At 46.8% G+C, this 15,918-nt stretch overlaps 1 protein-coding gene across 4 annotated transcripts in view; it reads right to left on the bottom strand.

The window, feature by feature from the left end:
- The window catches only part of LOC144476188 (kin of IRRE-like protein 3), a 243,802-nt gene that overhangs the window by 24,821 nt on the left and 203,063 nt on the right, over positions 1 to 15,918 (bottom strand). For all 4 annotated transcript variants that reach the window (XR_013494983.1, XR_013494982.1, XM_078192847.1 and 1 more), the window contains exon 5: positions 14,799 to 15,007. Coding sequence is in view for 2 of the 4 variants with exons in the window: in XM_078192847.1 (XP_078048973.1) it covers positions 14,799 to 15,007 (209 nt within the window). In the remaining 2 variants the exon portion in view is untranslated. The remainder of the gene's footprint in view (positions 1 to 14,798; positions 15,008 to 15,918) is intronic.

Here is a 15,918-nt window from a genome sequence, read left to right on the forward strand (position 1 = left end):
AGTAACCGAAGCGACTGAAGCGTTTGACGGTCCGGGTGGTTGAAAGTTTGTTAATTCGAAGACAAAAGAAACAATTAATCGCGGAGGCAAGTTAGCCGGAAGACCTGCGGCACACCGGGAAGACAGAGAGAAAGAGAGAGGCGAGGAGGAGGAGGAGGAGGTGGTGGTGGTTGCCGCAGCTACCGGTTCAGTCGGTTCTCTTTGCGAGTTGCGTAATCGCATTTCCAAGTCTGAATGGGAGCTTGTTATTTTTGACCCCCGGGGAAATAGGTCGGAGGCTGAAATTATTAATTAATACAATTTGGATCTGTGCTCCAACATTAATTAACCGTCATTTGTGACGTTTCTCGGCGGTCGGGATGCTGTTTCATTGGTTTAAATCAACGGGAAGAGCCGGAGGCCGGCGAGAAGGGGGCCGCAGGTGGACGAAGGGGGAGCTGGGCAGGGGGGCAGGGGGGCCGGGAGGGGCCCCGGAGTAATTGCGTATTAACACGGTAAATTGTTTTCCGCGCCTGGACGCTGCGAATCGCCGGGGCTTTGTCCGAAAACGAGACCGGAACTCCCAGCATCGAGGCAGCCGGGTCTCATCGCGAAAACTTTTCGAGACGACCCAACGATTCGCACGACCATTTAACTATGCAAATTGCATTTACGAAACCAAAGGGCGAGGTCACGCCGCGTTCCGACGAATGAGAAATATTCCGCGAACGTCCAGCTCGCGCCTCGAATGCGATTTCATATTCGGTATGCACTTCTTTCGCATGTATCGTCCGTACCAATTTCCAACGTTGTTTTTCCTCTGCGATACGCATTGCAAAATTCTCGACCGTGTTGCCTGGAAATTAATTCTCTCCATTGCGCCAGTTTGACATATTCTCCGCAACGGTTTCGTAAAACTTGTGAATAATCACGTGGAAGTAGGTCTTTCCTTCGAGACAATTGTCGGAATTTTTCGGTTCTTTGAAATCATTTTACGAATCATTTTTAATCTAAACTCCTAAACATCCTAAAGGACAGTTTCAGGTTTAATCAGAGCTAGTTAGCCAATCCCAAGATAAAGTATAAATAAATACAATGCGGTTGAAAAGAATAAATCGCAATTGAAATTTTCGGCCGTTCTAGTCAAAGATAGTTATCCTTGGCAGCGTCGCGCGCGCTATAGCTTTAACTCAACTACTTGGCGCGAGACGCTACCGCGTCTCATGATTCGGATGGCAAAAGAATCTATAATTGATTCCTAGCTCCAGATTTCGTTCTCAAAGAAATCAAAGCCGAAACATTGAGAAGCATCTGACGAAACGGGAGGGGACAGGACTCAATATCGGTACAAAACATCGTTCAAACCTGCGTTCGAGCCGCAAACGGCGGCAGTGACCAAGTAATGCAGCGATGAACTGTTCGACGAAGCAGTACACATTCGCTGTCACGTCCGACGGGTCGTTTTTGCCCGGGTTCGTCGCCGAAAAAGCTAAAAATCGAGGAAGCAGAAAAACAACAGCGATCGCGTTGACTGCCGGCATTCGCGGGGCTCGCATTAATCAAGCGTGCACGCGCGTTTCAGTAGCTCGCAGGGTTCGTAAAAAATGCGTCGATTCGAGTCGCATTCGAATGCGTCGATCCGAGACCCGCGGATTGGATCCGCGATCGGAGCGGCGCATTGTTCCGCGAGCATGTAGCGGGATCTTTCATCGGTCGGAGGGTGAGGGCCAATTAACATCTTTTGTCGGGTCGACCGGTTAATCGATCGCTTTCGATTCGTCGATTAATTATTCCCCGGTGGACAGAAAGTTGGAGCCGCGATTTTTCCGTGCGGCGCGACGGGGTGGCGGCGGGGCGGCGGGTCGGCCGTGGCGAGCATCGATTAAACCGGCCGAGCGGAATCGGTCCCGGCGCGGGCGGCTGCTCCACCCCCGTGGAACGGCCGGGGGATTAACTGAGCGCAGGTGTAATTGAATTTTTCGCGGGCCGCGCGGCTAACTAATTATTTCTGACAAGGAATAACGAAACGCCGCGCGGCGAGCGCACCCAGCGTCCGGAGCCGCAGAGGCCGGCAGACTCTGATTCATTATTTCGAGACCGGAGCGAAGCGGAGCCGAGCCGAGGCTCCCTCGCGAGCGTGTCGCTCGCTTTGCTGCGCGCGCGCGCGTGCTCCATTGTTTTCCATTCCATTATCGGTTTCCCGATCGCGACGCGGCCGGCGTTCCCCGGTTTTTTCCTCACTTCTCCTCTCCCTTTCACCCCTTTCACCTCTTTCTCTTTCTCTCTCTCTCCCTCTCTTTTTGCCTGTGTTCCTCCGCCGTTTTTCACCTGCCGCCTCTATACCGGCGCGCACAGGTCGTCTTTCGCCGTCGGGGCACCAGTAAAATCGATCGGATCTCTAGGCTCGCGGAAACCGTTCGACGATCAACGAGACTCTCGGGCAGCGCGCACGCGGCCTCTCGGATCCACTTTTAATTACGCGCTCATTACGAAGGATTTAATCTGAAAACTTGCTACTCGGGGCCCGGGTTTACTCTTCCGCGGCGAGTGTTTATTTTTCGCTCTGTTCCGCGCGGCCGCTGCACTGCGAAACCGCCCCCCGCCGCGCTATGATTAAAACCGTGATAGCAATTCCCGCTCGCGATTCCGATTTAATCTCCCTTCTCGTTTGTCGAACCATTGCCGCGTCGTCCACCCTCAACCCCCGAACCGCCGAACTCCCGACCACGCTACACGCCCCCCCCCCCCCCCCCCCCTCCCGCTATTCCCGCCGCTAACGAAGCCGACAACTCTTTTTTCCCACCAGAAAATTAATTTCTCTAGCTTAGACCATTGGGGTGGTCGACTGCGATCGCGAAGACGTAATTGGAAACTTGCGAACTTCGGGGAGAACCTGGGCTCGATCCCAATCCAGACCAAGACTGTTGCTTCGAAATCGAACGATGGCCTACCCTTCCGTTTGCTAGAAGATGTGACAGGAATTTTCAGAATACCGTGGAACTCCATCTATCTGCACACCGTTTATACGAACGAAATTTTATTTAGGAACCCAATTCTACCATGAGGAACTAAAATTAATATGAATATGGAGAGAAAATCAGCGAGTTGGCAGTCATGTAAACAGTTTACGTTAATCCGTTTTCAATCCTGTAATATTGGATGTAAATACGTCTACTTTATCGCTGCTATCATTAATAAGTCGAAATATCCTGCAAATAATCCTGTGAACCGCGATCATTCGATCGCAAAGTTATAAATAGTAGGAATAATTAATGGTCTCGTATGAACCACCCGATTATGCAAACTGAATGACTGCTGCCGAGTTCGCACAAGTGGAATTTTACTTTTGCCAATTTTCTATCGGCAAACATTCTTCTCCATATCGGCTATATGGACAGTTCTATCGACGGGTCCATAAACATCGTCAACTGTCGAGTAATGCGCACGTAATGCCGGTCGCTACTGTGTATTGTACTGTAAATATTGTTGCGGGCTTCGGGAACCTCGTCCGATTCCCGTCGCCCCGTTTGCCCCGTTTCGCGTGTTCGCGGCATAATGAACTGACAATTTATTTTCACAACTCTTTACAACTCTCTACGATACAATTCAATTTTACAATATATCGATTGAATTAATGTCAACGTCGCGCATTCACTATCAAATCACAACTGCCGGAGTTCAGCTCGGTCGGAAGACCCTGAACCCCGTTGCCGTCTTTTATTTGAAGGGCGAATTCTAAGGCGGCACCGGTCATCCATCCGGTGCTCGTAACAATATTTAGACACGCGAGTCATTCGTGGTACGTGAAAACCATATTAATACCGTCGATTTGCAGGAATTATTGCAATTCCATCGTGATGTTTGCAATGAACAAGTACCTTTAAATTCTTTCGGCTTTAATCCGCTTTAAGCTTCGTCTACTTAGCAGTTCATAAATCAGCTGTGGCAATATTTATTCAAATACGAAGTGCCTAACTAATTGGCAGAAATAATTTGTTCATAATAATTATTTACATTCTTTTATTTGTACTTGACGTTTGACCTTTTACGCTCGAAGCTACTTTAATTTGAAATCCGAAACATACTTCGTGACCCACATTTTCATTTTACACGATTTTTCGTAATTCATATGGAATTTAACCTATTATATATATGGAACTTCTATACTGTGAAAATTATATTTATACCTATAGCAATTTCGATCGGAGCCTGAAAATCGCAAAGGGTTAAATATTCGAGATGTTTTAAACTTTACGAATACAGTTTTTGTTCTCGCTAAAATTGCAATTTACACGTAACAAAGAAATATCGCCATTTCATCGTGACGAGTACACTCGTCAGAAATAGATAACTGATTAAGCAACGACTGCGCAAACACGGTGTTCAGCGAATCGCGAGACCCACCTGTAGTCGCGCGACCCAAAGGGGCGTTCAAAAATTCCATCGCTAACCAATAGTTCTCAAATACCGGCGACTAAATAAAAGGTAAAAATACTTGCGAACGTAACAGAACGTCCGATTGACTTCACAACACGCAGCGAGTCTCGAAACAAACGTGGGAATCCGTCTAATCCGCACCCGGGAAAAATATCGTCGAACGTGAGGTTTGAAATGCCTCGGCCTCGGAATCAGTTTCTTTGAGTTTCATCGCTCGGAGTTTTCGCGTTTCGGGCGCGAAGGTGGAAAACGTGAGAGATGGTGAGAGAAATAGAGAAAGAAAGAGAAAGAAAGAGAAAGAGAGAGAGAGAGAGAGAGAGAGAAAGAGAGGCGGCGAAAGCTGGCGAGAGTCCGCAAGCGAGGTGAAAGATGAAAAAGTCGGCCGTCGGTGGCGGGATGCTCACGGATCGAATCGCCGTTTCTATGGGCAGCGGGCAGGTAGCTGGCGCAGCTGTTCATTTCACGTAACAATGATTCCGAAATACGCGCGAACGAACACTCGCTGACCCATTCACAATTTCAGCTACATTCTCTCTCTGTTCCCGTTTCCCCGCTGTTTCTCCCGCGCCTCCTCCGACCCGCCGACCATCCTCCTCCATTCCCCTCTATTACCCTCTTCGCCGTACCTGTCGGCATTTTATAGAGACTCGCGGGGTGTGGGTGTGCATCTGCACGACGACGCCGCCGCAGCCGGACGCGCCCGTTCGTGTGGTCGCGCGGCGTGTTTCACCGCGGGAAAAGCCCCCGCAACTGTTTCAAACAGGTCCGCTTTCGCGTCTCCTCCCCTTTCGCCGAATCCACTGAACCCTGTTCTCGGTTTATACAGTCGGAAAGGGCCGTCGCGCCTCTTTCGACGCCCGAGAGACCAGGTGGCTGCGCTTCCCTAGCTAGCCACTTATGATCTTTGTGCCGGCTCTGGACACCGTGGAAAAATGATCTCGCCGATCTCTCACAGCGAAACTGAAACGTGCGAGATGGCCGTAAGACGAGGCTGTCTTGATATTACTCTAATTAGGAACTTACGATGTTCCAGTCAACTTTGGATACTCTGGAGAAATTATCGCAGCGATCTTTCTTAGCCAAACTGAAGGATGCGAGGCACCCGCGAGACGAGACTGTCTTGATGCTGCACTAGCTAGGGACTTACGACGTTACAGCGAACTTTGGACACCGCGGAAAAATTGTGTGAACGATCTTGTTTGCTTGGCAAGAGGTGCTACCGTTATTATTCTTCGCTCGCGGCTAAACTGAAAGATACGGGCTTTCTCGGAGGCAACACTGATTTAATCCTTTGCAGTCGCAGCCATTTTAACGCGAAATAACCTGGTGCATTTTATACATATGAATGGACGGCGGACCTTCACGTGAAATTCAAATAGCGAAGGAATGAAATTTCCTTTCTTCTGAAATGTGTCTCAAATTACACCTAGCAATCATAAATGCATAAAAAATTCTGCATCGTGCATTTTCAACAGTTTCTTGAAATATAATTTAATAATGTTAATAGTGTTCTGGAACGTGATATAATAATTATTAACAGTGCCTTATAAATCATAGCATGATTTATTTTTCGTTCATATCTAGACTGAAAGTACTCATGATATGCAGTACTATGATACTTTATACCGATTTATGGTGCTTTAGAAAAATTGTGCTCTTCGATCACAGGTAGACTAAGAGATTACTAAACCTATGAAATCAACTGTCTCACTGTTTCATAATCTCAATGCTAACCTAGCCATGGATTTGTTCTCCTACGAAATATTCCATTCCGCTAGAAAATACCTTCACGCTGCGAATAAATATCGCAATCTACGCGCAAACAAATAACCGGCAGGATCAAGTTTCCATAGTTTTGGCAGATTTTCAACTCGGTATTAAGCCGGCGCGGCGAGCGAATCGCGGTATAGGTAAGTTTGCTCTACATTGTGGGTGCCGACCGGATTACAGCTAAATATATTTCCACGCAAACAGTGGCGATCGAAGTACATTAACGAACGGGCTTCTAAAACCATAATTGGTTCTAGACCGTGAGCCAACGTTCACGAGCCCGGGCTGCGGCGTATTACAGCATTATCTTAAGACCGGTGGGGGCTCCGCGGAAATCCAACCGCGCGAGTCCGTTAACATTTTTCGCGGGTGGCGTCGTTCTCGGGCTGTCCTCGTCTCGGTCGATTTTGTAATTTTATCCGTGTGTCGGACGCGTCGCACGAGTTTATTAGCGAATAATTCTTCTGTCGGTTCGCGTGCGGAATATTTACGCGGATAGGGAGCAGTGGGATGCAGTTCGCGAACGACCGAAACAGTAATAACTGGAAGCCGGATCAATTGCTCGGTGGATATTAAATTAATGCGGGTGACACGGGGGTCGGCGTGTTTTGCTGTGATTTCGGGCGGATTCGATTATCGACGAGCAATACGCGTGTGCCGGGACCGAGCGAAACGGAACGGAATGGAACGGGACGAGATGAAACGAGACGAGGCGAAACGAAACGCGGCGATAGGGTCGCGCGGGCGGGGGGAGGAGGGGGGAGGGGGGTTGGAATATCGATCGACGGGAAAAAAAATTTCGTATTCAAGCCGGGTTGTTTCGCGCGGCTCACGAACTACAACGTTATTACCGCGGACGACCGTTTTGAAGTTTACCGAAGACTGCGGCGGAACGCTGTCCTCCCTCCCCCCGCCACCGCGATGCACCTCTCCGCCCACCCCCGCCCCCCTTGTTCGCCTCGCCAACCCCCCTTCGGCCGACCCCCGTCGGCTGTGCATTCGCAAAACTACGTGCCCGTTGCGCATAAATCGCGTCAGTCTCTCTCTTGGACTTTTCAATAAATTCTGCAGCCTCGTATTCGTTTTCGGACAATGCTTCATGAATATTCGATCAGCATCGGTGCCAGTAAATTACGGGCAAACGAGCGCAACGTTGATCGAAACAAATTCATTATCGTGCCCGGGGACGGGACCGACCGATAAATTTTCGAAAGGTCGCCGGAAGAGCGGCCAATCAATGGACGATGCATCCCGTTACACGAACGGCCGCCGTTCGACGGGATCGTAACCGAAGATCTCGCGCGAGTTCGGACGCACACCGGTAACTTGGGATCCCCTCCCTCCCCACCTCGTCGTCCCGTCTCGTCCCGTCCTCCGCCTCGGATTTTTCTGCATTATTATCTTCCGCGTTCACTTTGAAATGCTTCGAGCGGATCTCCGTGATGCTGGGAAGCTGGAAAATTGGATTCTCCTGAGAACCGTCGAATTTCTTCGCGGATTCCAGAAATTGCAGGGCCGAGCACTGGAAGGTAAACTGGAGAGTGTAGAATGATCGTGATTAGGCCGACGACCTTCGTGCGGATTTGGCGAGCTCGCAAACTTGTTGGGATCTCATCGATCTTTCGCGATGTTAGAAAGAGAAGTGTCGCCGCTCGAGTGTAAAGAGTTAATCAATAAACGAACTTGTATTTCATTTATGCATTTCACACGAATACATTGCAATATCGATAATCTAGCGTCGGCAAAGTGGTTATTAAATAATTTCAGGTTAATCCCTTTCCTCCTACCCCGCAACCACGACACGTAATAATTTATTTTTCTGTTGCGATAAATATTCGCAAACGCTCGTGAAACGGACAAAACAATTGTTCGCCAACAATATAGAATTCTACCAACGAACTCGGATGATTGTAATCCCCAGAAATAATTTGGCGCCACAATAGTTGGGCCTTCATCGGCGTAAAAAATACAGCACAATGGCCGCGCGACAAACAAATACGGATAATTAAAGGATCAACAGTTCCCGACGGGAGAACTTCACCGGTAAACAATTAGGAGCAATTTTCTTTGAAATCCCGCGCAACCGTCAGGGAAAACCTGGCTAAAACGTTTTACGAAAACACAAACATCCGGTAGAAACGCGTCGAACAGCCGGATACACGCGTTCCGGTGTTCATGTTTAAATATTTGCCGGTGTGTCAGCATTTTCTTTCTGTTCCACCGGCGGCGGGCACTGTTCCGGACGACACTACGGATAAAAGTTAATTAACGAGTTCGCGGACGATGGCTTAATTAAAGAGAACGCGGCCGGGTGTGTGCGGGCAGGCGCGATGAAAAATTTTACCCGGGAACGATGAAACAGAAATTCCCGCGGCGCGATACAAAAGACGACAAAACGTTCATTACTACGTCCTCGAAACCTGTACTTTCTTCCTTAGTATTTCTTTTTCTCTCTGCGTTCTCTCCTTCTTTCTCTCCCGTTCTCTCTTTCTTTCTTTCTCTCTCTCTCTCTCTCGCTCTCGCAGCTCGTTCGATCCGGAGCGAGCGAGCGCGCTAGAACAGAGAGACGTTTGAAGTTTGCCCAAAGAACGACTTTGCCAGAGAACACGGTCCAACGAATAGCTGTCGGACGTCCCGCGTCAGCTGCACAGTCCGAAACTGCATTCACCGTTGCATAAATGCGACCCGAACCCTGCCCCTTTCCGCCGCCGAGACGTAGCTTTTCAAGCAACTTTGTTTACGACTGTCCCACTCGGAAAGACGCATCCCCCCGATTTGCTAAACTTAACCTGTTCACCGGCAGGCACTAGCGAACTACTCCTTTATACTCGTCCGCATCCTTATTGTTTGCTACTCCTTTGCCTATCAAGGCTTCTACGCTGACGCAAATGAAATCGACAAGCGCGCGCGACGCAACCGAGTCGTTCGAAATCTTTATCAGACTGCGGACAAGAGATGAGTTTATAACAACGAATGAGCAGACGGAACTGAAAACAGTGACACGGTGACAGTAAAAATTGTTTGAGACAGGAATAAATGTCTATGCATTCCCTGTTTATTGCAATCGTTACGCAATGTTTTTCTCCCGTAAAAAAAACCGCGATATATTAAACGCGCTTATGTAAAATAAGAATTGTCTAAGTAAATTCTGTAAAATATAATTTGTTTGAAATGGTTTCACTTAGTTACTAATTTTTTAATTTCCAATTATTCAAACTGTAAACATAGTTTTACGAGTTATTTATTTAATATTGAATGCGTTACTTTCAATAAAACTTAACTCTAAAATCTTTCTAAAATGTAACTATAATACTCGTTCAGAATCAGATTAAGTGTCCTACAATTTGTTTTATAAACTAATATAAACCAGCTATTTTCAGCATAACTAAATCTAGTGTTGACGATTTAATAAGTTGAATATAATATAAGAATATCCCTGAATTTTCGCAAAACCATTTCAGTCTTATATTTAATATATATATATAAAATCCGCAATCCAGCAATCACTTGAGAACGTATTCCTCGTTTCGCGAGAATTAGAATCGGTCAATTGACGGAACAATCGAAACGCATCGGCAGTGAACAGGCTACATTATCAGGGTTGCAATATCGCGAAAAGGGGATGCGTTTCAGGAGATTGATTCTCAAGAAAAGAATTGTAGGTACAGAACGTAACCATCCGTCCCGGTTATTTTATTCGATCGCGAGACGGATTTGCAGGGGTAAGTCCGCTCGTTCGCGCTGCAGCCCCTTTAGTTCTACTTCCTTTTGTAATGGAGGACCCGGAAATTGGAGAGGAGTCTGTCCGAAACAGTGGCAAACAGTCGAGGATCCATCGGCGCCGGCCGAAGAGTGTATCAACAGAGTGCAAGCGGTCGTTGCAGCAAAGTAAACCTCGGGTGTTGAGAGCGCAAGGGCGCAGGGACAAGTGGGGTGGGTTTTACGAGGGGCGGAAGAGCCGACGGGACCCTCTGAAATCCCTGCGGGCGTTCGTATCGACGCGTCATCGGTGTATATCTTTCCGCCGGGGGCGAACTTTTCAATTCGCGGGAAAAACTTCCCGCTCGGATAATCCACCTAATCAATAGTGGCGATCGGTCGTCCCCAGCGATCGCGTTCTATCGGTCCGCAATGCCTGAGAACTCCGTCTGGGACGGAACGGTTACCTGCGGAATGATTTTCACGACGAGGGAATGAAAGCGGTTAACCCTCGTTCGACGCTGGCGGAGTCCATTTTGAGCCGTCGTTTCGGAGATCCATTTAATTACTCGGATTCCCGGGGCTGAGTGGATGCTGGTTTCAGGTGACGGAAGAAGGTCGACAAGAGGACGTTCGAATACGTATTTAATCTCGGTTTAGGTGATTGCTACATTAACCCTCCGCCGGCGAGCTATTTTTTAACTAACGTCACCGACAATCTGGCTCGTTTAAGCCCTGGCTTGATCTTTTTTGTTCTAGCCTTTAACCCTACGCTGTCACGCTGGATCACAATGACCCACATGTCTTTTTCGAAATAGTGACATTTTCACGGGCAGAATGAAATTAATAATTCAATATACTGGGACGTTGCTAAAGTAATTTCTGTAAGCTATTTATTTGGAAAACTGAGATTACTTTTAAACTGTATTTTAAAAACTTTTGCTCTAGATAGCACTGTCAGTTTTTGAGTGACAATTATCTGAAAACTGATATATAGATCATAGCGATAATAGCGGAGGGTTGAAAATTTTCAGAAGATTCTTCAATACTTACTGTCGTTGTAAAATTTTTACTTCCGTCTATACTTAATATACAATTGATATTTATTAAGTTTCATCAGGTAATGGGTAACAGGTAGTTCAACCCTCTCACTTTCGAAGGGCTAAGTTTGCATTAAGGTGGTGATCTATACCTTTCTTCTTTAATTATTAAACCGACGAAAATACGTATTTTACAACTTCGGCATAGGGCAGTAAAGCCCGGTTACCATGGAGTGACCAATTGCTGCGCCTTTCTTTTGCTTTCAAGTATAAATAATTTTGTATTTATTTTACAGTACATATTGATTTGCGTAATACTTTCATTTTATTTATTTTTTAATAAAAAGAATCTAGTACATCTTATTCGATAAATGTAGGAATAATTGCACCCCAAAATAAACCAAAGTGACAGCGATTGGTCAGACCACAGTAACCGGCTTCACTACCCGGCGCTTCAATTCGGTAGAGAAAAATTCTCGCTGGCAAAGGGTGAATTAAAGAAAAGCTTCGTTCCCACCTGTCGAGCTTCCAATCGATTCCACTGATTACGGGGACTGTTCGATGCGGTCAAAGTACAGGCTTCGCGCAGGGGCGGGAAAGGGTGAAGGGGCGCGCTGCTGTCCATACTTCGAGCTATTTTAGAGCCGGTTTGATGAATCGCCGCGGAACAATGCGCGATAAAATGACATCACTCGATCATTGATGTCCACTCGATAAACTCGTTCAATTGCGAGGGTAATAATTCTGTAAATAGATTCCGATAATGACGTTACGCGGAACGGCTCGCATCTATCTTCCGCGGCGTATTAATTCAGCAACGGGAGACGGTTGCGGGTTCGTGTGCGCGCTGGTTCGTCGGTTCGGTTGATTCCGCGTCGATCAAGTCTAGTTTCTACGTCGGCCGCGGCTGTTTTTCCGGGATCCTGTCGACGAACGGCCGGAGGGAAGACGCCGCGCCGTTTCGGTCGGTCGAACGGATTCGCGGACCATTAGTCACTGTTGGGCCGGGGCCACGGTGTTTCGCAAAAACCGATTCAAAATTGTCGAACGATGCAGCGGAGCTCGAATTGTCGATAAGGTCGGAAAGCAGGATGTCAGGCCGCGCCGTTTTGAGGGAGATTGATGAGGGCTCGCGGTTACCAGTCTGTGTACAGAGCTAAATTGCCAGCCGGTGGGGGTAGTTTCGGCCGACCCGGGGGGTTGAGGTCAGCTCGATGCACACGCAGCTCGCCTGTCCCGCTCTCGTTAACACCGATTTATTCGTTGCGCGCCTCGTTCTTCCCCACCACGAGCGTCTCCGTTTCAAAACACCTACCAAAATATCACCGGCAAAACTTTCAGCTCGAACGATACACACGCGAATTTTACTAGTCCACGCTAACTGCTTTGCGCATATTTTGCATCCTTTCTATTGCATTTCTTTTTTCCATTTCACTTCACTTCATCCCGTTTCATTTCATTTCACTTTATTACATTCTATTCCGTTCCGTTTCATTTCATTCCATTCTATTTCACTTCGTTTTATTTTATTCATCTGTTCGCAGGAAATGCTCTTTAGATATAGAAGAAAGTGTTGTCGATAATAAAAAGATTAGTACAAATTATTATCGTACGATAATCTGCAAGGATAGTTTTTAACTTCCTAGAGATTGTTCGATTATACCTGGACGAAGTTCATTTACTTATATTTTTAAATTACGATAACAGATTGTTTTGACCTAGTAGATACGAATGTCTTTTTTGATTGCCAGCATATATTAATCTTTCATTTTTGTAAAATGTATAAAAATGAGCAATCGCATAAAGATCGATGATCTAGCTATTAGCATACGCGTGATTCACAGTAGACAATAATATTCATATACCACAATACGGTATCTTGTACTCGCTCACCGTGACAATGATTCCATTGTAAACTTCGTCCAAAATGAATTCACCAGAAAGACACTCGTCTTTCTAGTTAATTATTATCTATACCGTTTCGCGGTTGAAGCGGGATGTATTCAGAATTGATGGCATATTGTTGCCATATTTCATTGACGCGGCTCGGTGAATTTTCATTGAAAAAAAATGTGTACCATAAATTGCTGGAAGCAATTCCGATCGTATTCGAGGACCAGGGAAGTGTAACGCCCGGTGTTCCCGATATCGAACGAAGAAAGAGCGTTGCGCCACGTGCTAAATGGAAGCATCTTTTTCCCGGTTCCGGCCGTTGTACCCGGGCAAACGGCGTTGCAGCGCGATTTTAATCTCACTCTCGGCTACGGGTTGCCCCGGCACGAGACGAGCCAGGGCGAGGCAAGGAGAGGCGAGGCGAGGCGAGGCGCGTTGCAATTCAAACAAATTCGATGCGCTTGGGCAACCGTGCGATCGAACTCCCCGCCGATATCTCGGAATTACTTGGTCCCGCTTCTTCCGGGAAAAATTGTTTCCAGCATCGGGAATCTCGTTAGGAAAGTTGAAGAAACGCGAGGGGGAAAAGTTCGACGGTGGAATGGTTACGGTTCGCGGAGTAAGCTCGCCAGCTCGCAGCCACGATGGTTATTCTTAAACATTAATCCCGCGGCCGAGGGCTGTTAGTATCGAACGACGTCCCGATCGTTAATAAGTACTTCTAATAAAGGAACGCTTTACGATCCACCTAAATCCTGGAACCGCTGGACCCCCTCCCCACCCTTCGCAGCTACTGTCGGTCTCCGGATAGTCTGCTAAATTAGCTCGCGGAATTAATTCCGCTCGATCTTAATCCGTTGTTCGACCGGCCGCCGGTGGACGACCGTTGCCGCGTTAAAATGCCAAACCGGTGGAAAAACATTTGCTTTCGATATCGGCCGTGGACACTCTGACGCTCGATTACTCACGCCCTCGGCCTGCACGATTCTCTCCTGCCTCCAATATGTCACTTTACAGCGCGGATAGCGAGTGGCTCCGCTCGGGACTACGAAAAAATTCGTAGCTCTCATCGAATTTTCAACGAAAGACGAGGCAATTTGACGATTACTTTTCCTTTCCCGAAGAGTTTGTATTACCGATCTATTCATTTATCGAATAAACATTCCATCGAATATGAGTTCATATAGATAACAATTGATTCGAGTAAGAATTCATTCGATTAAGATTTTATTCGAACAGGAAAAGTATTTATATTCGCACAAGGAACTCATCCAGAAAACAATCGATACCAATGAAACTGGTAGAATGTGCAGTTTTTCCCTTCGATACGTTGCGCAGGAAAATAAAAAAATGAGCATGCATACGCTATCATTGTCAGAAAAGTAAAAATCGAACCGATCCTGAATGTATGTATACAATGGAATTATTCATATTATTATTCGAACAATTTCACAATCTTTATACTTTATAATTTTTATTATTCGACTGAGTAATAAAGAATTATTCAGACATGTTGATGGCATCATATGTTATATATAATGAATAATTATTATGAATATAAAAGATCGGATTAAGAATTCGTTCGAATAATTATCCCAGACAAGTATCATATCCGAATAATGTTAACCAGTCAACTGTGGCGATCTCTTTGCTAAGCACCCACCAGTGTGTGTCACGATAATCAAGCGATAATCAAGCGATGACGAAGAAAGTTATGGTTCCAGCTCAAATTATTTATAATTTTCTTTTGTTTCATTTCGTCTTGACCTCTAAATATTTTACATATATTCAAATTCACAAATATAATTTAGTTTTTGCCATAATTACAATTTAGATATCAAATTGCAACAAAATTTTACGCATGGCTGATATAATCGTCATGACGCAAAATTCTGCCACATCTCCATGACGGATATAGTTGTCAAACACACTTAACTGGTTCAACTGTGATAGAAAAACTTAGTGTGAAAGTGTACTTACATCGCACGTCGAACCTCACTTCCGTGCTGGAGGACATAGTCGGGTTGGCATACGCCGGATGAATGGCGACACACCTAATCGGCTGGCCGTAGCGCGACCGCTCCGCCATAATCTCGCAAACGCTGTACGTGGCCCAAGTGCGGGGATTATCTATCTCCGTCGAGTTTACCTGGGGCCTGAGAGTCCTCACTTCGGTCTCGCCCACGTACCTGCGCGCATTTCCCCCGAAAATTTGCATTTCCAATGGCCGTTCTGTAACAACTCTGCGCGGAGTGAAATCCCACGGACACCGACGACCCCTCGCTCGCTCTCGTCCTCCTCCTCCTCCCTTCGCGGAGCTTCTTCTTCGACTACGCTACGCGCTCCGTCCTCCTTTCACCAACTCCCTCGAAACTATCGCCAACCCCTCGATACCACTGTTTTCCACCCTGATACGCTCCTTCTCTCCTCCTCTCCCTCTCTCTCTCTCTCTCTCGCTTTCTAGTTCCCTACCGCCCTCGTTCCCGTCTCCGTCTCACTTGTTTTCCTTCCTTGCTCCGTCTTCGCGGCGAAACCAAAGATTGAAGCGGGTAATCGCCCCGAGGTTTGCCTCTCCACTCGGGAATCCCGAAGTGTCTCGAGTTCTAAAGCGGAGATTTCGCTGCTCCGCGGGGATGTGGCCCGAGTCGCGAGGGAATTACGATTTTCTGGCTCGAGTGCCGCCGAGTGCGGGATTTCGGGCCGCGCTCGCGCCCGAAAGCTTCCCGAAACTTCTGTTTCCGGGTGCCGCGCGGCGGTGATCGAAGCCCGAAATCATGCTCGAAGCCCTAAAAATCGGTGGAGAGGTTTTAACACGTAATAATAACTGTAATTATCAACGGGACAAACCCATTGCCACGGAGAGAAAAATTATAAACTTCAAATTAACACGTCTGTCAGCATAATGAATTTGTATGATATATAGTTTAATGCCTTTTCTGATGCAATACAAAATAAATGATAACATTAAAAATGTACGTTAATGACTATCAATCTACAAGCAAACTAGTGCGATTATTGGCTACTCGTAATAACAATGACGTAATCGAGATGACATGTAATCCACCCTTAATGAGATACCGTGTACCAATGAACACTCAAG

This window comes from Augochlora pura, chromosome 10, assembly GCF_028453695.1.
Source record: "Augochlora pura isolate Apur16 chromosome 10, APUR_v2.2.1, whole genome shotgun sequence".
NCBI classification, from domain to species: Eukaryota; Metazoa; Arthropoda; class Insecta; order Hymenoptera; family Halictidae; genus Augochlora; species Augochlora pura.